The 27,522-nt window shown below is 39.1% G+C and overlaps 1 protein-coding gene across 1 annotated transcript; it reads left to right on the top strand.

The window, feature by feature from the left end:
• The first annotated feature begins 11,984 nt into the window (after positions 1 to 11,984).
• LOC145876184 (uncharacterized) lies at positions 11,985 to 17,495 on the top strand. The gene is made up of 2 exons (XM_082971979.1): positions 11,985 to 12,622; positions 16,118 to 17,495. Exons 1-2 carry the CDS (start codon positions 12,520 to 12,522, stop codon positions 16,918 to 16,920), a joined length of 906 nt encoding a protein of 301 aa, XP_082828105.1. The 5' UTR covers positions 11,985 to 12,519; the 3' UTR covers positions 16,921 to 17,495.
• Positions 17,496 to 27,522: the final 10,027 nt, after the last annotated feature.

The raw sequence follows: 27,522 nt of genomic DNA, 5'->3' as shown, positions 1-27,522 counted from the left end.
AATCAAGCTTTATTTATACAGCACATTTCAGACATGGATGCAAACACAATGGCTTCACAGGAAAAAAAATAAAAAAAATGAAAATAAACAGAAATATTTAGTAAAACAACAAACAGAAGACTAACAACTGAAAAGACTAATGAACATTGTAAGGAAATGCCATTGATTAAAATATTAATTGGATGCAACATCCAACCCAAAAATACCAGCTTGTTTTTACTACTTTGTTTGTTGTTTACATTCCCCCACCAAGAAAAATCTCAAATGTTGCTCAAATAGAAGAGGGAAACTAACAAAGAGTCACTGACAACAACCACAACTAAACAGGTGGGGGTTTTTAGGAGGGGGCTCTGATAGACACTATGGGGGTGGTCCACTGGAAGTTGACTCGTAACAAACAACTGGGACCTAAAAGACACCCACCATGAGACCCACTAAATCTGCCCAAGAAGAGGACAAACAAAAGAAAAAACCCACACCAAACTTAAAGGACAGGAAGTAAAACCAAAAAGGTGGAGCAACTAAAGGTGTTTGACTCTCCACATGTATCAAGACAACTGGAGCACTGGGGCCAGACACTCTTAAATAGAACCTGGACCAGCTCAGGTGAAACACCTTCCCACTAACGAGATGGACAAGCCAGCACAGGTGTAAACACATACTGACTAACCAGGCGACACCAATATGTACCCAAGACACATTTTCAGTTGAATGCATTCAGTTTGTACAATCAATCAATTTCAGATCAAATTTATTTATATAGCCCTTCTTACATCAGCTGATATCTCAAAGTACTGTACAGAAACCCAGCCTAAAACCCCAAAACAAACAAACAATGCAGGTGGTAGAAGCACGGTGCCGAGGAAAAAACTCCCTAGGAAAAAACTCCCTAGAAAGGCCAAAAACCTAGGAAGAAAACCTAGAGAGGAACCAGGCTATGAGGGGTGGGCCAGTCCTCTTCTGGCTGTGGCAGGGTGGGATATTATAACAGAACATGGTCAATATGTTAAAATGTTCATAAAATGACCAGCAGGGTCAAATAATAATAATCACAGTGGTTGTCGAGGGTGCAACAAGTACCTCAGGAGTAAATGGTCAGTTTTGCTTTTCATAGCCAATCATTCAGAGTATCTCTACAACTTCCATTTCACATTATACTCAACTACAAAGCTTTCACCTTCACCAATATAAAACATGATGTCTACTGGCTGTCAACAATTAAAAAACAAGAAAAAAAACACGTATTTCTAAATAATATAGAATCCTAAATCCCACTAGCTTCTAGAACTCTCGTCTTCCTAAAACTCACTAGCTTCTAGAACTCTCGTCTTCCTAAAAACTCACTAGATTCTAGAACTCTCGTCTTCCTAAAAACTCACTAGCTTCTAAGAACTCTCGTCTTCCTAAAAACTCACTAGCTTCTAGAAACTCTCGTCTTCCTAAAAACTCACTAGATTCTAGAACTCTCGTCTTCCTAAATCCCACTAGCTTCTAGAAACTCTCATCTTCCTAAAACTCACTAGATTCTAGAACACTCCTCTTTCTAAATCCCCACAAGCTTCTAGAAACTCTCGTCCCCTTGGAACGAGCCCAAACAAAAACTCATCTCCAATACGGAAAAAAACGTGCAGTCAAAATAAATTCTGATCCATGGCAACGCACTGCCTAAAACACAAAAACACAAATCTTATATCCATTTGGGGGGAAAATCAGGTTTGAACCTGCTCCTGAAAACTAGCACAACTAAAAAAAACACATGGAAATGGAGATATATTTTTACCTCACTGGTTAGAGGACAACCTGCAGAAGACAGTCAGCTACATTTTTGGAGTGATGCATTTAAAATGTAGGGGTCACTAAAACAAAGGAAACACAACAGTTTATTTGTCATCACTCATCGATATCATGTTGAAATCAATTGTGTGAGAGGAGGGAGATGAGGTTGCACATCCTGTTAAAACTAACAGCTCAAAAAACCACACGGAATCTGGGAATAATGTGTACATCCCTGGTTAGAGGACAATTTTGTAGAAAACAGCCAGATACATTTTGATTCAAGTGGGTCACCAATGCTGTAAATGTAAACACAGCTCTTTTTTTTGTTAGTCACTTTTTGTTAAATCTCATAAATAGTAATCCTCCAATTCAGAGCCTGGATTTTCCCCGAGGCTAATATCCATATCATGTTGAAATCAATAGAAACAGGGGACAAAACGTTTAGGGGTTCTACATTGTGACATCATTAAAATATATTGATATCATTTAACAACTCCTTCATGTATTTTCTGATATTTGATCAGAGGTCTTTTATCAGATTATCTCTGGTCACAGCTATAAGATTTTCTCTCCTGTGTGTGTTCTCTCTTGTGTACTGTCAGCTCTCCAGATCGACCAAAAACTCTTCCCACAATGATTACAGCTAAAAGGTTTTCTCTCCTGTGTGTATTCTCTGGTGCACTGTCAGCTCTCCAGATCGACCAAAAACTCTTCCCACACTGATCACAGCTAAAAGGTTTTCTCTCCTGTGTGTGTTTCTCTGGTGTAAAAGTCAGAGAGCCAGACTTTACTAAAACTCTTCCCACATTGATCACAGCTATAAGGTTTTCTCTCCTGTGTGTATTCTCTGGTGCACTGTCAGCTCTCCAGATCGACCATAACTCTTCCCACACTGATCACAGCTATAAGGTTTCTCTCCTGTGTGTATTCTCTGGTGTAGAGTCAGCGTGCTAGATGCAGCAAAACTCTTCCCACATTGACCACAGCTATAAGGTTTCTCTCCTGTGTGTGTTCTCTGGTGTAAAGTCAGAGAGCCAGACATACTAAAAACCCTTCCCACATTGATCACAGCTATAAGGTTTTCTCTCCTGTGTGTGTTTCTCTGGTGTGATATCAGGGCTGGTTGACTGAGTAAACCTCTTCCCACATTGACCACAGCTATAAGATTTTCTCTCCTGTGTGGGTTTCTCTGGTGTAAAGTCAGAGAGCCAGACTTACTAAAAACTCTTCCCACATTGATCACAGCTATAAGGTTTTCTCTCCTGTGTGTGTTCTCTGGTGCACTGTCAGATCTCCAGATCGACCAAAAACGCTTTCCCACACTGATCACAGCTATAAGGTTTTCTCTCCTGTGTGCGTTCTCTGGTGTCGAGTGAGAGTGCTAGGTGCAGCAAAAACTCTTCCCACATTGACCACAGCTATATGGTTTCTCTCCTGTGTGTGTTTCTCTGGTGTAAAGTCAGAGAGCCAGACTTACTAAAAACTCTTCCCACATTGATCACAGCTATAAGATGTCTCTCCTGTGTGGATTCTCTGATGAATTTTTAATGCCTGATGAGGTGAATCTCTTCCCACAGTCAGAGCAGCAGTGAGTTTCTCTTCCCTGTGGGTCCTCTGCTGGTGTTTTCTTGAGGTGTTTCTGATCTGGAGAGACTCTTCTCTGCCTCGTCAGCATCATGATGTTGTTGAGGCTCCCCAGAGGATCCACGATAGTGAAGTTTCTCTCCTGTGTGAACAACAAAGTCAGGACAGATGATTTAAAGGCCCACAACAGCAGAAAATCCACTGTAAAAGGTGATGCCAACAGCGTAGCCATGATGTTGGACAACAATTGACGTCTGTAATGAATGTTAAAAATGATTTAACAATTGTCTTAAAATGAGCAAGAATAGTCATATTTTAGTCTTGTTTTCACATGAGTAGTAACATCAATGATTGTAGGCTAGAAATAAGTTATTCATGTTGTTGAAAACTCTAAGCAGTGTGCCGGACGGACTTTTTGGTCTCCAATATAGGCCCCTTTCTGTGTTTCCTAAAATTGCTGCATGAGGGCAATGCACTTTGGTTGTAGAAAACTCCTCCCTGCTAATGAGGAAAACCGATAGTTTATGGATGTAGTATATCTGCCTGGAGCAAAAATGGTGAGCAAAGATTTTAGTTTTTTCACAATGTATTCTGAATGTGAACGGGGAAAAAACTCAGGGAAGTAACTTCCATTTCCAGGTTGCTTATGAGTGCATTTCACGCTACTTTGGATTATAATTGTAAAGCTCGCTTGAATGTCCTGCTTAATATAATGTTTGCTACAGTATTAAGAACCGAGTTAATGACCGTATCCATTTGGGTGTTGTCAATAAAGTTATGATTTTTTTAAATGTATTTTTTAATTACATTTTGTTTTTTCACCTTTATTTAAGCAGGTAGGCCAGTTGAGAAACAAGTTCTCATTTACAACTGCGACCTGGCCAAGATAAAGCAAAGCAGTGCGACACAAAACAACACAGAGTTACAAGTGGGATAAAACAAGCATACAGTCAATAAACACAATCGAAAAAATCTATATACAGTGTGTGCAAATGGAGTACGGAGGTAAGGCAATAAATAGGCCATAGTAGCGAAGTAATTACAATTTAACAAATGAAACCACTGGAGTGATAGATGTGCAGATGATGATGTGCAAGTAGAAAATACTGGTGTGCAAAAGAGCAAAAAAAGTAAATAAAAACATGGGGATGAGGTAGGGCAGTTGGATGGGACTATTTACAGATGGACTGTGTACAGCTGCAGCGATCGGTTAGCTGCTCAGATAGCTGATGCTTAAAGTTAGTGAGGAAGATATATGTCTCCAAACTTCAGCGATTTTTTGCAATTCGTTCAAGTCATTGGCAGCAGAGAAACTGGAAAGAAAATGTGTCCAAAGTAGGTGTTGGCTTTGGTGATGACCAGTGAGATATACCTCTTTGAGTGCGTGCTATGGGTGGGTGTTTGCTATGGTGACCTGTGAGCTGAGTGAAGGCGGCCTAGCAAAGACCTATAGATGACCTGGAGCCAGTGGGTTTTGGCGACGAATATGTAGAGGAAGGCCAGCCAACGAGAGCATACAGGTCGCAGTGGTGGGTGGTATATGGGGATTTTGGTGACAAAACGGATGGCACTGTGATAGACTGCCTCCAGTTTTGCTGAGTAGAGTGTTGGAGGCTATTTTGAAAATGACATCGCCGAAGTCAAGGATCGGCAGGGAAAGTCAGTTTTAACGAGGGTATGTTTGGCAGCGTGAGTGAAGGAGGCTTTGTTGCGAAATATGAAGCTGATTCTAGATTTCATTTTGGATTGGAAATGCTTAACTTCATCGGGGGTAGGGGGGCAGTATTTTTCACGTCCGGATGAAAAGCGTGCCCAGAGTAAACTGCCTGCTACTCAGGCCCAAAAAGCTAGAATATGCATATAATTAGTAGATTTGGATAGAAAAACACTGAAGTGTCCTAAAACGGTTTGAATAATGTCTGTGAGTATAACAGAAACTCATATGGCAGGCAAAACCTTAGAAAAAATCCAACCAGGAAGTGTGGAAAATCTGAGGTTTTGTAGTTTTTTCAAGTGATTGCCTATCTAAACACACAATATACATCCAATATACAGTGTCTATGGGGTCATATTGCACTTCCTAAGGCTTCCACTAGATGTCAACAGTCCTTTAGAATGTTGTTTCAGGCTTCTACTGTGAATGGGGAGAGAATAAGAGCTGATTGAGTCAGGTGTCTGGCCGTCAGCCATTATTTTAGTTACGCACGCAGCCATGAGCACGAGCTCAGTTCTCTTTCCTTTATGAAGACAAAGGAATTATCCGGTTGGAATATTTTTGAAGATTTTATGATAAAAAACATCCTAAAGATTGATTCTACACATCGTTTGACGTGTTTTCTACAAAACTGTAATATAACTTTTTTTGACTTTTTCGTCTGGACTTTAGTGCGCGCGCCTTCTGCATTTTGGAATAGTGAAACCTAACGCGCGAACAAAATGGAGGTATTTGGACATAAACATGAAACTTTATCGAACAAAAACGTACATGTATTGTGGAACTGGGATTCCTGGGGAGTGCATTCCGATGAAAATCATCAAAGGTAAGTGAATATTTATAATGGTATTTCTGACTTCTGTTGACTCCACAACATGGCGGGTATCTGTATGGCTTGTTTTTGGTGTCTGAGCGCTGTACTCAGATTATTGCAAAGTGTGCTTTCGCCGTAAAGCTTTTTTTGAAATCTGACACAGCGGTTGCATTAAGGAGAAGTATATCTTTAATTCTATGCATAACAGTTGTATATTTTATCAACGTTTATGATGAGTATTTCTGTAAATTGATGTGCTCATTCATCGGGGGTTTTTGGAGGCAAAAACATTTTCTGAAACATGGGGTTTTTTTGGATATAAATATGAACTTTATCGAGCAAAAACATACATATATTGTGTAACATGAAGTCCTATGAGTGCCATCTGATGAAGATCATCAAAGGTTAGTGATTAATTTTAGCTATATTTCTGGTTTTTGTGACGCCCTCTCCTTGCTTGGAAAATGGCTGTGTGGTTTTTTTCTTGTCTAGGTGGTGTCCCTAACATAATCTTTCGCCGTAAAGTGTTTTTTGAAATCGGACACTGTGGTTGGATTAATGAGAAGTGTACCTTTACAATGGTGTATAATACTTGTATGTGTGAGAAATTTGAATTATGAGATTTTTTGTTGTTTTGAATTTGGCGCCCTGCTATTTTCAATGGCTGTTGGCGAGGTGTGGACGGTAGCGTCCCACCTACCCCAGAGAGGTTTTTAACATGCCGGTACATGCTGCTGTAATAACATGCAAGCAAATTGTCAGCCAAAATATCGTGTAAGGTAACTTACTTGAAAAGAAATGTCTTTATTACATTGCTTAACATGTTCTTAACATTTGTCATAATTAGTTAAAGCAATGAATTTGTATCGGCTCTCGTTGGGACTTCGGCTGCATATTTTCCGCCATTTTCTTCAAATCTGAAAATGATGTGAAGCTACGTCCATTTCCTGAAGAATTGCATTATGGGCCCTAAAGTACTGCGTGTATACGTCATATTATGGCGAATTTAGTACGACATCCGGGAAACTTTTGGCATACTAACTACATCAACGACATCATAACCGCCATCGATAAGAGACATTACTGTGCAGCCCGTATTCATCGACCTGGCCAAGGCTTTCGACTCTGTCAATCACCACATTCTTATTGGCAAACTCGACAGCCCTTGGTTTCTCAAATGATTGCCTCGCCTGGTTTACCTACTACTTCTCTGATAGAGTTCAGTGTGTCAAATCGGAGGGCCTGTTGTCCGGGGCCTCTGGCAGTCTATGGGGGTGCCACAGGGTTTCAATTCTCAGGCCGACTCTCTTCTCTGTATACATCAATGATGTCGCTCTTGCTGCTGGTGAGTCTCTGATCCACCTCTACGCAGATGACACCATTCTGTATACTTCTGGCCCCTCTTTGGACACTGTGTTAACCTGTTAGGGCTAGGGGGCAGTATTTACACGGCCGGATAAAAAAACGTACCCGCGGCCAAACCCCTGCCAAACCCCGGCCAAACCCTAACCCAGACGATGCTGGGCCACTGTGCGTTGCCCTATGGGACTCCCAATCCGGCCTGTTATGATACAGCCTAGTTTTGAACCAGGGTCTGTAGTGACGCCTCTAGCACTGAGATGCAGTACCTTAGATCGCTGCTCGTGTGTTTACATTACAGTCAGTGATAAAGGATGTTATTCTGGGTAACCCAATGTGATTCTGGGTAACCCACAGCAGATTTCTGGAGAAATTGGAAATTGAGTGGTCCTGGGATACAAATGTATAAAGTTGACATTACATCATAAAATCCACCTTTTACATCATAAATTAGCAATTTATGTTTTAGTAACTTCTTCCATGTGGGTTTTATGCTAAAGTTCCCTCTTTCAAGTTGGTAGCAAACTGGAAAATGCATCATCTTTAGGAGTGCTATTTATATCCTGATCATTCATCCACACTGCATCTTCTTTAGGAGTGCTATTTATATCCTGATCATTCATCCACACTGCATCTTCTTTAGGAGTGCTATTTATATCCTGATCATTCATCCACACTGCATCTTCTTTAGGAGTGCTATTTATATCCTGATCATTCATCCACACTGCATCTTCTTTAGGAGTGCTATTTATATCCTGATCATTCATCCACACTGCATCTTCTTTAGGAGTGCTATTTATATCCTGATCATTCATCCACACTGCATCTTCTATAGGAGTGCTATTTATATCCTGATCATTCATCCACACTGCATCTTCTTTAGGAGTGCTATTTATAACCTGTCACTACTGATCATTCATCCACACTGCATCTTCTATAGGAGTGCTATTTATATCCTGATCATTCATCCACACTGCATCTTCTTTAGGAGTGCTATTTATATCCTGATCATTCATCCACACTGCATCTTCTTTAGGAGTGCTATTTATATCCTGATCATTCATCCACACTGCATCTTCTATAGGAGTGCTATTTATATCCTGATCATTCATCCACACTGCATCTTCTTTAGGAGTGCTATTTATATCCTGATCATTCATCCACACTGCATCTTCTTTAGGAGTGATATTTATATCCTGTCACTACTGATCATTCATCCACACTGCATCTTCTTTAGGAGTGATATTTATATCCTGTCACTACTGATCATTCATCCACACTGCATCTTCTTTAGGAGTGCTATTTATATCCTGATCATTCATCCACACTGCATCTTCTTTAGGAATGCTATTTATATCCTGATCATTCATCCACACTGCATCTTCTTTAGGAGTGCTATTTATATCCTGATCATTCATCCACACTGCATCTTCTTTAGGAGTGCTATTTATATCCTGATCATTCATCCACACTGCATCTTCTTTAGGAGTGCTATTTATATCCTGATCATTCATCCACACTGCATCTTCTTTAGGAGTGCTATTTATATCCTGTCACTAGTGATCATTCATCCACACTGCATCTTCTTTAGGAGTGCTATTTATATCCTGATCATTCATCCACACTGTGTGTCTCATCAATGCAGGTAATTTATGACATGTATAAAGTATGTGTTTTATAAACTCATGAACTCCAGCCAGTTTATCAGCCCGGTTCTGTTAGTTTAGGTGGATTATACTTCTTCACCACCAGAGGGGGACGTTGAGTAATATTTCAGGTTAATTTGATATATTTTGATACTAAAATGGATGACAGTTTATTCTGATGTTGTATTTATTTTATTATAGTAAATTAGGAATTATTAGGAATTGTTAAATCCACTATATGATCACAATAACTTTGACAGACATCTTGATAGTTTTTTGATAGTATATTATAGGGCAGATTTATGGAGAATTACTATGGGATTGCTATTTATATCCCGTCACTACTGATCATTCATCCATACTGTGTGTGTCCCATCATTGCAGCTTTGGAAATAAATGAACTGTCCATCCATTGCTCCTTCCTGTGTTGACTCACTGACTTGAGAGACGGGAACAGGAAGGTCACACTAGGTTGATATCTAGCTCAAGCTTGCAAACGTTAACCACACCTTTCCATGTACTGTGTGATTGGGTTATCTAGAGGGAACCCGTTAGCACGGTAGGCTCTGGTGCCTTCTTGCTGTGGGCTCAAATCGACAGAGGAAATCAACCTGCTTGCTACTTTTTGTTTGTCAACTTTTCATTAGGGATGTTATGTTTGATACCGGAGCTACGAGGGCTGCGTCCAAATCGCTAAGCAGTAAACTTCAAAGCAGTGTACCGATGCCTGTATCACTTTATCAGCAGCACGTCATCAATGACGTCTGAAGCTTCATTTGATCAAACAACCACCTGATTGGTTTGGTATTGGGCTTGTTCGACACTGCAGGCGACTGCCAACTGACTGATCTACAAATCACCTTACATCATAAATAACTACTCATTATTATTTATAAATCAGTCAGCCATTCACCATTTACCCACAATGCAGCATGGATTTGATGCTCTCGAACACGGCCAGTGGTTTAGTAGATGACAAAAAGGCCACACTGCGCATGCGATTCGGTGCTCAAACCTGTTGAACCTACATTGCCGTTCAAAAGTTTGGAGTCAATTAGAAATGTCCTTGTTTTCCATGAAAACATTCATGAAATGAGTTGCATAATGAATAGGAAATATAGTCAAGACTTTGACAAGGTTTTAAATAATGATTTTTAATTGGAATAATAATTGTGTCCTTCAAACTTTGAATCCTCCATTTGCAGCAATTACAGCCTTGCAGATCTTTGGCATTCTAGTTGTCAATTTGTTGAGGTAATCTAAAGAGATTTCACCCCATGTTTCCTGAAGCACCTCCCACAAATTGGATTGGATTGATGGGCACTTCTTACGTATCATACGGTCAAGCTGCCCCCACAACAGCTCAATAGGGTTGAGATCCGGTGACTGTGCTGACCACTCCATTATAGACAGAATACCAGCTGAATGCTTCTTCCCTAAATGGAGCTGTGCTTTGGGTCATTGTCCTGTTGTAGGAGGAAGTTGGCTCCAATTAAGCGCTGTCCACAGGGTATGGCATGGCTTTGCAAAATGGAGTGATAGCCTTCCTTCTTCAAGATCCCTTTTACCCTGTACAAATCTCCCACTTTACCACCACCAAAGCACCCCCAGACCATCACATTGCCTCCACCATGATGACAGAAGGCGTCAAGCACTCCTCCAGCATCTTTTCATTTTTTCTGGAACTCACGAATGTTGTTGTTTGTGATCCGAACACATCAAACTTAGATTCGTCTGTACATAACACTTTTTTCCAATCTTCCTCTGCCCAATGTCTGTGTTAGTTTGCCCATCTTAATCTTTTCCTTTTTTTAGACGGTCTGAGATATGGATTTTTCTTTGCAACTCTGCCTAGAAGGCCAACATCCCGGAGTCGCCTCTTCACTGTTGACGTTTAGACTGGTGTTTTGCAGGTACTATTTGATAAAGCTTCCAGTTGAAAACTTGTGAGGCGTCTGTTTCTCAAATTAGACACTAATGTACTTGTCCTCTTGCTCAGTTGTGCACTGGGGCCTCCTATTCTGGTTAGAGCCAGTTTGCACTGTTCTGTGAAGGGAGTAGTACACAGCATTGTACGAGATCTTCAGTTTCTTGGCAATTTCTCACATGGAATAGCCTTCATTCCTCAGAAATAGTATAGACTAACAATTTCCAGAAGAAAATTATTTGTTTCTGGCCATGTTGAGCCTGTAATCGAACTCACAAATGCTGATGCTCCAGATACTCAACTAGTCTAAAGATGGCCAGTTTTATTGCTTCTTTAATCAGAACAACAGTTTTCAGCTGTGCTAACATAATTGCGAAAGGGTTTTGTAATGATCAATTAGCCTTTTAAAATGCTAAACTTGGAGAATGTAAAATATAGAATATATTTTGATTTGTTTAACACTTTTTTTGGTTACTACATGATTCCATATGAGTTATTTCATAGTTTTGATGTCTCCACTATTATTCTACAATGTAGACAATAGTTAAAATAAAGAAAAAACATTGAATTTGGAGGTGTGTCCAAACAATTGACCGGTACTGAATATGCATTGTGGAGGAGAACTGATCCTAGATCTGTACAAAGGCATAACATCTACAGCAGGAACAACTGTCTGTGTTAAAAAGGCCTAGCTGGATTGAATTGAGCCATTTAAAATGACATTTAAAATGACATATTTGAATGTGAAATGATTTTCGGCTAAAATATCCTGGTTGTGGGTAAAGTTTATTTATTTTATACAGTCATTTTAGCTCATCTTTATCAAGGGTATCAATAACTAGGTGCTTATTTTGATATCTAGTTATTTGACTGAATCAGAAATACAGATGTGGAGTAGATGTAGAGTTTGTTTTAAATTCTCATAAAAAAATGAACTAATCAAACAACACTTGTTGCTCTTTGTACGTGTTGATATAATATTAATATTTAATGGAGAGAAAAAAAACGTTTCCCTAAACTGCTTTATAATATTATAATTCAATGAAGAATAAAAATAGTTTTCCCTCCTCAACTGCGTTTCCTCCCTCCAGACAGCAGATGGCGATATGTGTCTTTCAGGCGATGTTTCTAGTGTGACGTATAATCTAGTGGACGGAACGCTTCTTCAACAACTGCAGCCACCTCGGTAGCTCGCTAGCCGACAAAGTCGGAACATTCAAGTTCTTTAGACAATTTCGTGGTTTATTTGTCACTATGATTTAAACATACTTATGTGGAAACAACTAGCTACCCATTTAATGTAATATTTACGTTGTAAGTCAACTAGCTGGCTGGTTAAGTTAGCACTAGCCTAGCTAGCTAACATCCCCGACCATGAGTTCACTAAGCTACTCTCCTCCTGTTAAAGAAGAGGAGGTCTGCTGGACGGAGAAAGAAGCTCTCGTGAAAGAGGAGGAGGAAGAGGAGGCTGTTACAATACAAAAACAAGTAGAGGGTGAGGCTGTTACCGTGAAAAAAGAAGAGAAAGACGTTACAGTGAAAGAAGAGGAGGAAGAGGAGGCTGTTTCAATACAAAAACAAGTAGAGGGTGAGGCTGTTACCGTGAAAAAAGAAGAGAAAGACGTTACAGTGAAAGAAGAGGAAGACGCCTTCAGAGTGAAAGAGGAGGAGGATGTTACTGTGAAAGAAAAGGAGGAAGATGCAGTTTTTGGAGTGGAGGATGAAGAGGGGTGAGATTACTGTCACATTAGAGGAGGACGAAGAAGAGAAGACTGGAGATCTGATTATCACCAGTAAATACAGTGAGTACTATCTAATAAAACAGGGGCATTGATCTGATTAACACCAGTAAATACAGTGAGTACTATCTTATAAAACAGGGACATTGATCTGATTAACACCAGTAAATACAGTGAGTACTATCTAATGAAACAGGGACATTGATCTGATTAACACCAGTAAATACAGTGAGTACTATCTAATAAAACAGGGACATTGATCTGATTAACACCAGTAAATACAGTGAGTACTATCTAATAAAACAGGAACATTGATCTGATTAACACCAGTAAATACAGTGAGTACTATCTAATAAAACAGGAACATTGATCTGATTAACACCAGTAAATACAGTGAGTACTATCTAATATAACAGGGACATTGATCTGATTAACACCAGTAAATACAGTGAGTACTATCTAATAAAACAGGGACATTGATCTGATTAACACCAGTAAATACAGTGAGTACTATCTAATAAAACAGGGACATTGATCTGGTTAACACCAGTAAATACAGTGAGTACTATCTAATAAAACAGGGACATTGATCTGATTAACACCAGTAAATACAGTGAGTACTATCTAATAAAACAGGGACATTGATCTGGTTAACACCAGTAAATACAGTGAGTACTATCTTATAAAACAGGGACATTGATCTGATTAACACCAGTAAATACAGTGAGTACTATCTAATAAAACAGGGACATTGATCTGATTAACACCAGTAAATACAGTGAGTACTATCTAATAAAACAGGGACATTGATCTGATTAACACCAGTAAATACAGTGAGTACTATCTAATAAAACAGGGACATTGATCTGATTAACACCAGTAAATACAGTGAGTACTATCTAATAAAACAGGGACATTGATCTGATTAACACCAGTAAATACAGTGAGTACTATCTAATAAAACAGGAACATTGATCTGATTAACACCAGTAAATACAGTGAGTACTATCTAATAAAACAGGGACATTGATCTGATTAACACCAGTAAATACAGTGAGTACTATCTAATAAAACAGGGACATTGATCTGATTAACACCAGTAAATACAGTGAGTACTATCTTATAAAACAGGGACACAAACTCTGCAGTTGTTGAACTAATGTGTGATTTTTAAAAGAGCATTCTACACTTGAATATGTTTTTGTACTGTATGAATTGTCCATGACGCCCTCCAGTGATTTTGTAAAAAACTTTTCCCGTTGAAAAGTGATATAATAATAAATGAAAACAACTTAACTTTATTGACAACACCCAAATGGATACTGTCATTAACGCGGTTCTTCAACAATTACACATAATACTTAATACTGTAGCTGTTTAGTTACAGTCACATGTTCAACTATCATCAGCTGATCCAGGAAATCATTTTCTGAATGACAGTCACATGACAAACATCACGACATGTAACAACAACCAAAGTGCTTCTTCATTCATTACTCTGGTAAAGACAGTTATGCCGTGCTCCACGTTGGATCCAACATCCCTAACAAATTGATGTTTATAATGTGTTATTGTCTGGTTGATTTACAGTAGGGTCTCGTTAGTCTGTTTGGATACAGAGATACTTCGCTCATAATGTGTAGAGAACTGTTCCTTGATGGATAGGCTATTGTACAACACACAGAGCTATTTTCCTTTATTCAGGACATTTAGAATGACAACACATTACAGAGTAGCCTAGTGGGATTATTCACAAAATTATCTGGTGATCAGGTTATGAAATGTCACGACAGACATTTTAGTTTCCATGTTTCACTTGAAATATTTAATATATAGTCTTAGGTCTATGTTGTTGTTAGGTGAAGTTATGGGTCCTACAGTAGGTCTATGTTGTTGTTAGGTGATGTTATGGGTCCTACAGTAGGTCTATGTTGTTGTTAGGTGAAGTTATGGGTCCAACAGTAGGTCTATGTTGTTGTTAGGTGAAGTTATGGGTCCTACAGTAGGTCTATGTTGTTATTAGGTGATGTTATGGGTCCTACAGCAGGTCTATGTTGTTGTTAGGTGAAGCTATGGGCCAATTTGTTAAACACTTGGTGTACAAACCCTTATTGTCAGCTTGATGGCAAAGCTAGCCAAAGAGCATTTTACTAGTTGAAGTGTTTTTTTTAAGTATAAAGCAGTTGATTTGCGACAATAACACAAACATATTAAGCAGGTGATTCAAGCGAGTCTTACAATTATAATCCATATTTAATGTGAAATGCACTCATAATCAACCTGTAAATGGAGGCTATATTTGCTGTCAGCCTATGAGAACTCCCCTGAGTTTTCCCCACGGTGGTGAATTAGTGAATAGACACAGAGCTTAATGTGAGTTTCCTTGAGTAGCACTCCTGATCTTGCGCTCTAATATTCAGAATGCTTTGTGAAAAACTAAAATCTTTGTTCACTATTTTTGCTCCATGCAGATATTCTACATCCATAACTAGTGGTTTCCTCATTACCAGATATACTACATCCATAACTAGTGGTTTCCTCAATTTCCAGATATACTACATCCATAACTAGTGGTTTCCTCATTACCAGATATACTACATCCATAACTAGTGGTTTCCTCAATTTCCAGATATACTACATCCATAACTAGTGGTTTCCTCGTTACCAGATATACTACATCCATAACTAGTGGTTTCCTCATTACCAGATATACTACATCCATAACTAGTGGTTTCCTCATTACCAGATATACTACATCCATAACTAGTGGTTTCCTCATTACCAGATATACTACATCCATAACTAGTGGTTTCCTCATTAGCAGGGAGGAGTTTCTGTAATCAAATTGTGTGCGCATTGCCCTCGTGCTGAAAGGACCTATATTGGAGACCAAAAGTCATCTGGCACACTGCTTAGAGTTACAACAACTTTAATAACTTATTTGTAGTTACTACTAATGTGAAAACAAGACTAAATATGACTTGTTGCTAACTTGACTGTCTTAATTGTCAAATAATTTAACAGATATGAATTGTTGTACAACTTCACGGGTATGCTCTGGGCATCACCTCAAATAAACAGTCTCAGACCTGCAGACCTGCTGTTTTCAACTCTCTAGAGACAGCAGGAGCAGTAGAGATACTCTCAATGATCAGCTATGAAAAGCCAACTGACATTTACTCCTGGGGTCCTGACCTGTTGCACCCTCGACAACTACTGTGATTATTGTTATTTGACCATGCTGGTCATTTATGAACAATTTAACATCTTGGCCATATTCTGTTATAATCTCCACCCGGCACAGCCAGAAGAGGACTGGCCACCCCTCATAGCCTGGTTCCTCTCTAGGTTTCTTCCTAGGTTTTGGCCTTTCTAGGGAGTTTTTCCTAGCCACCGTGCTTCTACACCTGCATTGCTCGCTGTTTGGGGTTTTAGGCTGGGTTTCTTTACAGCACTTTGTGACATCAGCTGATGTAAGAAGGGCTATATAAATACATTTGATTTGATTTCTGCTGTTGTGGGCCTTTAACCGTCTGTCTGACTTTGTCATTCACACAGGAGAGAGACGTGACTATCGGGGATCCTCCTGGGAGCCTCAACAACATCATGATGCTGAAGAGGCAGAGAAAAGTCTCTCCAGATCAGAACTCCTAAAGAAACACCAGCAGAGACCCACAGGGAAGAAATCTAACTGCTGCTCTGGCTGTGGGAAAAGATTCAACACTTCATCAGACCTTAAAATACATCAAAGAATTCACACTGGAGAGAAATCTTACAGCTGTGATCAATGTGGGAAGAGATTTACCAGATCTAGCTATCTCACTATACATCAGAGAATACACACAGGAGAGAAACCATATAGCTGTGATCAATGTGGAAAGAGTTTGGGTGCATCTGGCTGTCTGACAAAACACCAGAGAACACACACAGGAGAGAAACCTTATAGCTGTAGTCAATGTGGAAAGAGTTTCTGTATATCTGGCTCTCTGACTGAACACCAGAGAACACACACAGGAGAGAAATCTTATAGCTGTGATCAATGTGGGAAGAGTTTTTCTCGGCAATACAGCCTGATAGTACACCAGCGGGGACACACAGGAGAGAAACCTTATAGCTGTGATCAATGTGGGAAGAGTTTTACTCAGCTAAACAGCCTGATAGTACACCAGCGGACACACACAGGAGAGAAACCTTATAGCTGTGATCAATGTGGGAAGAGTTTTACTACATCTAGCTATCTAACTATACACCAGAGAACACACACAGGAGAGAAACCTTATAGCTGTAATCAATGTGGGAAGAGATACTCTAATAAAAAATCTCTGACTAAACATCAGAAAATACATGGAGTTGTTTCATGATATCAATGAAATAATGTAAAATGTTTTTAATATTGTGGAAGTATTTTAGTAACGTCACAATATAGAATGTTTTAACATTGTAGTAGCAGTATTCTAAGGAATGAATGTAGAACCCTAAATGTTCAGTTGATATTAGCCTCAGTGGAAAGTAAAATCCAGGCTCTGAATTGAAAGAGTTACTATTTATGAGATGTAACAAAAAGTGACTAACAAAAATAGAGTTGTGTTACACTTACCACGTTGGTCACCCACTTGAATCAAAATGCAACACTTCAAAATGTTTAGGTTTTCAATATATCCCAAACTGTTTCTACATATTGGTTATTGATTTGGACACGTTAAAACTGTGTTGTGACATTGCGCTATTCTCATTTAGCAAAATGTCATTCAAAAGACGTTGAAAATAAGACTATATATATGTTCGCTTGTAGTTCAAAGTGAAAGTTGAAAAGATGTATTTTCGGGTCGTTCTTTCAATGACTTGAAAACAACTTAATTTCAAGGTACTTGCAGCCTATACATAAGGACGCAGTGTAATAAATTGGTCTATAATAAAAAAAAATGTAACAATCTTACATCACTCCAGTATTTATTTACAACATCCAAGTGTTATATGTCTTTATTCCACTTCTGAAGAAGCAGGTCTCAAATCACCTCATATTTCAAACATTCAGCCTGACAAAAGATACGTGTTTTATTATTCCATGCCTCACCCTTAAGTTAATTATTGCCAATACATATTAACAAAGGGGTGTACATTTGCTTTTCATATTTCATATTTACAATTCATGTAACATTTAGACATCATAATTATTGATACAACCATCATTATCCTGCTTTTAGAATATCAGGGTTCATTCTCAGATATGCCAACCCAAATGTACTGGAGCATGACATTGGGGACTGGGCCCCGATCCAACAACATGCCTATCGAGATATTGCAGGAGTTTGCTCTTGAAATCAGACATGACTAATACAATTTGATTTTTGTTTGGGCTTGTTCCAAGGGGACGAGAGTTCTAGAAGGTAGTGAGTTTTAGGAAGACGAGAGTTCTAGAAGCTAGTGAGTTTTAGGAAGACGAGAGTTCTAGAAGCTAGTGAGTTTTAGGAAGACGAGAGTTCTAGAAGCTAGTGAGTTTTAGGATTCTATAGAAAGAAAAAGGAGAAAAATTATATGATTGTATATTATTATTTAGAAATACGTTTTTTTTCTTGTTTTTAATTGTTGACAGCAAGTTGTTTTCTGTTGGTGGTGAGCAAACTTGTCCAACAAAAATATAGGATATATTTGTTGTCATAAGGGGGAAGGTGCTACAGGCTTTGGTTTTTCCATTTATGTTTTGTGGTTGGACTTTAGCTTGTTATCACGTCTAGCTCGTTAGCCCGTAGGACACACTGATTGGTGTCACCTCGTTAGTCAGTATGTGTTACACCTGTGCTGGCTTGTCCATCTCGTTAGTGGGAAGGTGTTTCACCTGAGCTGGTCCAGGTTCTATTTAAGAGTGTCTGGCCCAGTGCTCCAGTTGTCTTGATACATGTGGAGAGTCAACACCTTTAGTTGCTCCACCGTTTTGGTTTGCTTCCTGTCTTTAAGTTTGGTGTGGGTTTTTCTTTTGTTTGTCTCTTCTTGGGCAGATTTAGTGGGTCTCATGGTGGGTGTCTTTTAGGTCCCAGTTGTTGTTACTAGTCAACTTTCAGTGGACACTGAGCGCAAAACACTGACAGGAGATTTACAATGTCTTTTGGGTGATAAAACCTAAAGAGACTGCATTCCAGAGCATAAGTTAATGTTTCTGTTCTATATGGTACCAGGGAGAGATGACCCCAGGGCCAGACCCTGGTCTCTACACAAAGAGTACTGTTTTTACAGCAGATACTGTCTGCTGAGAATTGTAAGTATTTTTCATACAAATCTTAACCTTGTGACCCGTTCTATACATCTGTTGTTTGTGTAGGTTGAAAGGGGTGTATCTTGGCTATAAAAGACCTTTGTACTTTCATCTGGGGGTGATTCGTCGACCAGCCATCATTATTGTAGAACACTCAATTGATTAACTTTATATGTGTAATGTTGTATTGACCTGCTCCCTAATTAATAAGTGAATAAAGATTTAGTTTTAGAATAACTCTGACTTGTGTGATAAGTTGGTCTCATTTGATTTTAAAGAAATTAACAACCACATTTGGCGATGGGGATGTGAATCTTGACTTGGTGACCGCTCCTGGTGACCTGGGTAAATGGTGCTCCAGGGATCCCTCAAACTTGGGATCTCAGGGAGACCACACTGCGGGAACAGAACAAATGGACTCACCTTTGATCTGAGAGGCAGCGAGCCGAGTATAGATGAGCATGAGATAGAAATGTGAAAATATTACTGCAGGTTAAAATATTGTTGAAAAACAACTCATTGATTAGGTTTGTTTGAGAATAGCATTGTATGACTGTGATATGAGAGTTGTGTGACTGAGTCTTAATCTGATGTTTGGATAGTAACAGAGATCTGTAGTTCCTCACAGAGATCTATAGTTCTTCATATAGAAATATGCTTAATCAGATGATTGACATTTTACATTTTAGTCATTTAGCAGATGTTCTTACCCAGAGCAACTTAGAGTAGTGAACGCATACATTTCATACATTTGTAATTTTTTTGTACTGGCCCCCCGTGGGAATCGAACACACAACCCTGGCGTTGCACACACCATGCTGGCGTTGCAAACACCATGCTCTACCAACTAACGTTATCTTGTGGTTCCGTTCCTTCACTGCCAACATAGAATATCACGGGGTGGTATTGAGAGGGGAATGATATTTTAGGAAGCAGCGGAAGGTCTATAGTTCCTGCGAGGCTTGATTTTGCCGTGGTCTCTGGGAGGTTAGAGAACAGTTGAGGATCCCATGGTCATTGTCTGGGAAACTAAAGTTTATTTTTGGTTCTGCTGGGAGGATGTTTGGAGAGATGCTTCGTAGCTATGGAGAGTCCCTGAAAAAGCAAATGGAATGGTTGTCGTGACTACCTGAGAATTTCTTACGTTTTATATGGATTCTGTGAATATATGAAAATATGATGAATTGTATGTGTGTATAATGATTAATAGAGATTTGATGAAGTAATACTGGGAATATAATTAGATACAATTTAAACAACCCATATGTAGACGAACGTAGGTTTTGAGTTGGAATCTTTAATGGATTATTTGATAAAGATGAGGTTTAAGCATTATTAAACTGTCTACAAAGTCTGGGCAGTTGTCTCAGAAACTGATGGGAGTGTGTCCACTTTAGGGTAAGTTGCCCTAAGGATGAAACTATAAAACGTCCGGGTACCTTAATTGAAATAAAACTGCCCTTAAGGCGTAGGGTTCTTCCCAGTATGAGAGGAGTTGCTAGATTTATTGAATAAACCTTTTTCCATAAAGTTAGAGTGAACCAAGGTGTCTGACTAGCTGTTGATGTTGAAGAAGTGTCCCGTAAAGGTTCCTGGAGTTTAGGGGTTCTTCAAATTGAACATTGAAACTGTGGGGGAACCCCTATAAGTTCCTCAAAGAACATTTTGGGGTTAATTATTTTAACTCTCGGTCCACCCTCCCTGCATTATAAAAAACATATTTTAATAACAACAATATTGACAATATTGATTTAAATAATTCATTGTTTATTTAGTGGCACCACAAATGTGAATTCATATTTACAAAACACATAAACAAATTGCAACATTTCTGCAGACATGTCAGACCCTAATAAATAATACATTTACTTTGTATAGTGCTTTTCATGACATTTAAAATATATAAATAATAATGATGTACAATAAAAATAACATTAAAAATGAATCATAGGTAAACTAACAATATTGTAGACTTGATGCTAAATACAGATTTTTCAGCTTTAGTGTGTATATCGTATCCACTTAGTTATGTCAGGAAGTTTTCCATCTTTATGACCGGCCCTGGTAACTTCACCCCAACTTCTCTGATCCCCAGAACACAGTAACTTAACAACATAAGTGTTCTTCTGACATTTTGGGGAAATGTAAGGGAAAATAAAAAATACAGTCGTAGCAGAGCCCCAAGTCCCATGGGGACGTCCTCTAGGGCCTGGATGTTCTCCCCATCAAAGGCCAGCGGGATTTCACTCTCATGGTGAAATGGATTTCCACCGATGTGCAGTAAAGGAGTGAAGAGCGGTGAAATCTGTGTCAACAAAAGTAAGAAATGATTAATACACAAACAATTAACAAAGAACAGAACAAATGTTCAGCTGTAGTTTTATATAAGCATGCACACCTATGTTTATGAAGAAACAGATGATTGGTGCAGAGGCATACCTTGTCACGGACATAAAGGCCACTCGGGTCCTCATTGAAGAGGTAGGGCAAGAGCAGAATCACTGCTGTGGTCTCCAGTCCTAATAAAGTAAAGCAATGATCTTACTACACTTGCTAATTTTATTACAAAATACATTAGAGAAAAGGAAGGAATAAGAGCAAATACCTCTTCTGTATTGTCCTTCAGGGACTGTCAAAATAGCAGGATGATGTCCTCACCCCTGCCTCGCCTCTCTACCTCTGATAGTCCTTGAATTATATTTTTGTCTATATCCATTCCATGGACTTGATTCATTTCTGAGAAGATCTGAAAAGATAATTTGCACACATTTGTATGCTAATAGATGTCAGTTTGTATTGACTGCTATGTAGGTTAAATGTACACTTCAAATGCAGCTGTCCTACAACATATCTGTACCTTCTTCTTGATCCCAATTGCATTGTGTCCATGTTCTGTACCATCTAAGATATTAATTTCCCTCCACAAGGGGGCGGACATGTAACGTTTCCAAAATGGGATAGTATTGTCCATGTAACGTTTCCAAAATGGGATAGTATTGTACATGTAACTTTTCCAAAATGGGATAGTATTGTCCATGTAACGTTTCCAAAATGGGATAGTATTGTACATGTAACGTTTCCAAAATGGGATAGTATTGTACATGTAACGTTTCCAAAATGGGATAGTATTGTCCATGTAACGTTTCCAAAATGGGATAGTATTGTCCATGTAACGTTTCCAAAATGGGATAGTATTGTACATGTAACGTTTCCAAAATGGGATAGTATTGTACATGTAACGTTTCCAAAATGGGATAGTATTGTACATGTAACGTTATGCCCCCTTGTGAGTTAATAGTATTGCATGCTGTAGCAGGCTATATAAAGAGGAAGACCTCCATTGACGATTCAGTTCGTTGTAACATCTGGTCTGGACAGGTCACCGTCCTTAGTTAGTTAGTTAGTTAGTTAACGAAGCTAACGTTAGCTAGTTGTACATGTAGATTGGAAACTTAGGTTAATGAGTGTAAAGCCATGTTGGCTTTATGGAAACGATATACAATATATGGGAAAGAATATAGTTGAGGAAATAATCCAAACCTAGATGGTGAACTGATGTTGAACTGGGCAGTCAGCTGCTGCTGTTCCAATACAGTATGAGGTGAGAGGGTGAACTGATGTTGAACTGGGCAGTCAGCTGCTGCTGCTCCAATACAGTATGAGGTGAGACGGTGAACTGATGTTGAACCGGGCAGTCAGCTGCTGCTGCTCCAATACAGTATGAGGTGAGACGGTGAACTGATGTTGAACTGGGCAGTCAGCTGCTGCTGCTCCAACACAGTATGAGGTGAGACGGTGAACTGGGCAGTCAGCTGCTGCTGCTCCAATACAGTATGAGGTGAGACGGTGAACTGATGTTGAATCATAATGATTAAGTTAATTAAAATGAATTTGTGAAACGGTTAAAAAATAGTATTTGTCATATTAAATATATTACTCTATTGTTATCAGATAGAAACATCATGGAATATTGTACATCATATTAAATATATTACTGTATTGTTATCATATAGAAACATCATGGAATATTGTACATCATATTAAATATATTACTCTATTGTTATCATATAGAAACATCATGGAATATTGTACATCATATTAAATATATTACTCTATTGTTATATAGAAACATCATGGAATATTGTACATCATATTAAATATATTACTCTATTGTTATCATATAGAAACATCATGGAATATTGTACATCATATTAGCATCAACATACATTATTGTTTCATTCAATTTCACATAATAAGGATATTTAATATTTTCAAGTTCAGAAGTCAGAACCCATCACCTGCTATGTAAAAGAGACAGAAGAATGCACAATGGTCAATGCTATCTGGGATCCTTGGGACATCCCTACCCTAAACCCTAACCTTAACCCCTACCTTAACCATTTTAAATGTCAACTTCAACGGGCTAGGGACGTCCCAAGGATGTATCTCTACCTGAAAATACATGATCTAAGTGATTGATAGTTGGTATTCAGCAGTCATAAAGCCTAATTTACTTTAATGAACTACTAAAATTGTGATTTTTGTCAGACAGCATAGACAGCAGCTCTACACTTTATTGACTGACTGATCCATTCATCCTTCCATCCCTCCTCAGCCTTCCTCTCCTCTGAAGACCCAGTGAGGGTGGAGCTCAGTCAGAGAGCTGTTGAGGGACTGGTTAGGAAGAACACTTCTACAGCCAGAGAGGTGAGAGGTCACACATGGTTTAGATGGTAAATATTTATGTCCCCTTAGCGGTTCATCACGTCAGCAAAAGGGAATATGTTCCATCATCTATATTTATTTACATTAGTGCAAATTGTCCACTGATATCGGTGTAATTTCTCACCCCTTTAAGCTGTATGAAAGTGAATTTCCCCTTAGGCATACATACATGTTTTTTGTTATTACCCGAGCCACCTGAGCCACTGCCTGTTCACCCGCTATCATTCAGAAGGCGATATCAGTACAGATGCATCAAAGCTGGGACCGAAAGACTGAAAAACAGCTTCTATCTCAAGGCCATCAGACTGTTAAATAGCACAGAGAGGCTGCAGCCTACATATAGACTTGACATCATTGGCCACTTTAATAAATGGAACACTAGTCACTTTAATAATGTCCCTTTAATAATGTTTAAATATCTTCCATTTCTCATCTCTATGTATAAACTGTATCTCAGTCTATGCTGCTCTAGTAGTACTATACTAGTATAGTATGTTGTACCGAAGTTGACTTTAATAATGTTTACATATCATTTCTCATCTCATATGTATAAACTGTATCTCAGTCTATGCTGCTCTGACATTGTTTATCCATATATTTATATATTCCTAATTCCATTCCTTTACTTAGATTTGTGTGTATTAGGTATTTGTTGTGGACAAGCATTTCGCTACACCCGCAATAACATCTGCTGAACACCTGTATGTGACCAACAACATTTGATTTATGAAGGTCATTTGTGTAAAATGTACTTTTCCCAGCATATCTTTACATTGCTTATGCATATTCAATGGCCGGACTGCATCCAGACTATGTCAAAGGCCCATCCTGGTAGATCTGAACCTAATGCAGCTTGGAGTGATCAGAAGTCACATTTAGGTGCCAGGTGTAACTGAGGCCCTAGATGCTCCATATCCATTACTTTGAGTGTTTTATATAATATGACTAAATGTGTTTATTTCTGTGTTGCAGGTGCAGTCAAGAAATGGAACAGCAAGGCCACAGAACATGACATAATCAGAGCTGTGGGAGACCACCTCAAGCCCCTGGTAGAGCCGGGGGTGGTGTTTACCACTCCACCACGCCTTCAGCAGGCTGGAAAAGAGTGATTGATACGGTTTTTCATACTAAGGTGGACCAATAGTTTGTTGATTGGTCAGTCATTGGGTAAATTTGTTTTACAATGTGTTCAAATCAAATCAAGCTTTATTTATACAGCACATGTCAGACATGGATGCAACACAATGGCTTCACAGGAAAAAACTATGAAAATAAACATTTAGTACACAAATATGAGGATAAAAAACAGAAGACTAACAACTGAAAGACTAATGAGCATTGTAAGGAAATGCCATTGATTAAAATATCAACAATATGATGCAATATCCAACCCAAAATATAACTTGTTTTTTAGGAGGGGCTCTGAAAGACAGTATGGGGGTGTCCACTGGAAGTTGACTAGTAACAACAACTGGGACCTAAAAGACACCCACCATGAGACCCACTAAATCTGCCCAAGAAGAGGAAAACAAAAGAAAAACCCACACCAAACTTAAAGACAGGAAGTAAACCAAAAAGGTGGAGCAACTAAAGGTGTTGACTCTCCACATGTATCAAGACAACTGGAGCACTGGGCCAGACACTCTTAAATAGAACCTGGACCAGCTCAGGTGAAACACCTTCCCACTAACGAGATGGACAAGCCAGCACAGGTGTAACACATACTGACTAACGAGGTGACACCAATCAGTGCGTCCTACGTGCTAACGAGCTAGACGTGCTAACGCGCTAGACCTGCTAACGCGCTAGACCTGCTAACGCGCTAGACGTGCTAACGAGCTAGACGTGCTAACGAGCTATACGTGCTAAAGTCCAACCTCAAAACATAAATGGAAAAACCAAAGCCTGTAACACCTTCCCCCTTAAGACAACAAATATATCCTATATTTTTGTTGGACAAGTTTGCTCACCACCAACAGAAAACAACTTCCATTTCACATTATAATCAACTACAATGCTTCACCTTCACCAATATAAACATGGTGTCTACTGGCTGTCAACAATTAAAATCAAGAAAAAAACACCTATTTCTAAATAATAATATACAATAGGATTATTTGTTTCTCCTTTTTCTTTCTATAGAATCCTAAATCCCACTAGCTTCTAGAACTCTCGTCTTCCTAAAACTCACTAGCTTCTAGAACTCTCGTCTTCCTAAAACTCACTAGCTTCTAGAACTCTCCTCTTCCTAAAACTCACTAGCTTCTAGAACTCTCGTCTTCCTAAAACTCACTAGCTTCTAGAATACTCCTCTTCCTAAAACTCACTAGCTTCTAGAACTCTCGACCCCTTGGAACGAGCCCAAACAAAACTCATCTCCAATAAGGAAAACCATGCAGTCATAATAAATTATAAATTGTGATCCATGGCAACGCACTGGCTAAACGCAAAACACAAAACTTTTTAACTGCCCACCCCAGAGACAATCAGCAACCAAGTTGTCCTCACCACAGACATGTCTGATTTCAAGAGGAAACTCCTGCAATATCCATAGTAACTTTCCACCTCACTGTGGAGCTTCTCTCTCTTTTCAGGGTTCACTAGATAGGCATGTTGTTGGATCGGGGCCCAGTCCCCAATGTCATGCTCTAGTACATTTGGTTTGGCACATCTGAGAATGAACCCAGATATTCTAAAAGCAGGGGAACAATGTCAATATAATTGTACCAAAAAATTGTCAGTTGGTTGAATAAATAATTATCATTACTAAATGTTTCATGAAATGTAAATATGAAATATTTGATTGCATAGTCTTATTTTCAACAGCTTTTCAATTACATGTTGCTAGGTGGGATATCCCCAATGTCAAAACACAGTTTTAACATGTCCTAATCAATAACCAATATGCATAAACAGTTTGTGATAAATTGAAAACCTAAACATAAAATGTGCTATGTACACAAACATCTGCCACAATAATCATATTACTTGTATTTTTTAAAACAAGCACCTTATAAACTGCACAAGCACCAGAAACACTGTTGTTTTGATAAGTAGCAATAAATCACTGATATCCATTAGGGGTGAAATCAGGTTGTACGTGCTGTTGAAACTAACACAACTAAAAAAACACACATGGAAATGGAGATATATTTTACCTCACTGGTTAGAGGACAACCTGCAGAAGACAGTCAGCTACATTTTGGAGTGATGCATTTAAATGTAGGGGTCGCTTAACAAAGGAACACAACATTTATTTGTCATAACTCATCAATATCATGTGGATTTTTTTTTCTTTACCATTATTTTACTAGTTAAGTTGACTGAGAACACATTCTCATTTACAGCAACAACCTGGGGAATAGTTACAGGGGAGAGGAGGGGGATGAATGAGCCAATTGTAAGCTGGGGATGATTAGATATCCATGATGGTATGAGGGCCAGATTGGGAATTTAGCCAGGACACCGGGGTTAACACCCCTACTCTTACGATAAGTACCATGGGATCTTTAATGACCTCAGAGAGTCAGGACACCCGTTTAACGTCCCATCCGAAAGACGGCACCCTACACTGGGTAGTCACTGCCCTGGGACATTGGGATATTGTTTAGACCAGAGGAAAGAGTGCCTCCGACTGGCCCTCCAACACCACTTCCAGCAGCATATGGTCTCCCATCCAGGGACTGACCAGGACCAACCCTGCTTAGCTTCAGAAGCAAGCAAGCAGTGGGATGCAGGGTGGTATGCTGCTGGGTTAAAGCCAGCAGTGGGATGCAGGGTGGTATGCTGCTGGGTTAAAGCCAGCAGTGGGATGCAGGGTGGTATGCTGCTGGGTTAAAGCCAGCAGTGGGATGCAGGGTGGTATGCTGCTGGGTTAAAGCCAGCAGTGGGATGCAGGGTGGTATGCTGCTGGCAATCAATTGTGCGAAAGGAGGAAGATGAGGTTACACGTCCTGTTAAAACGAACAGCTCAAAAACCACACGGAAT

The sequence above is a fragment of the Salmo salar genome, unplaced genomic scaffold (genome assembly GCF_965601325.2).
Source record: "Salmo salar unplaced genomic scaffold, fSalSal1 ptg000468l, whole genome shotgun sequence".
Taxonomy (NCBI): domain Eukaryota; kingdom Metazoa; phylum Chordata; class Actinopteri; order Salmoniformes; family Salmonidae; genus Salmo; species Salmo salar.
This window is presented reverse-complemented; position numbering and strand designations above follow the sequence as displayed.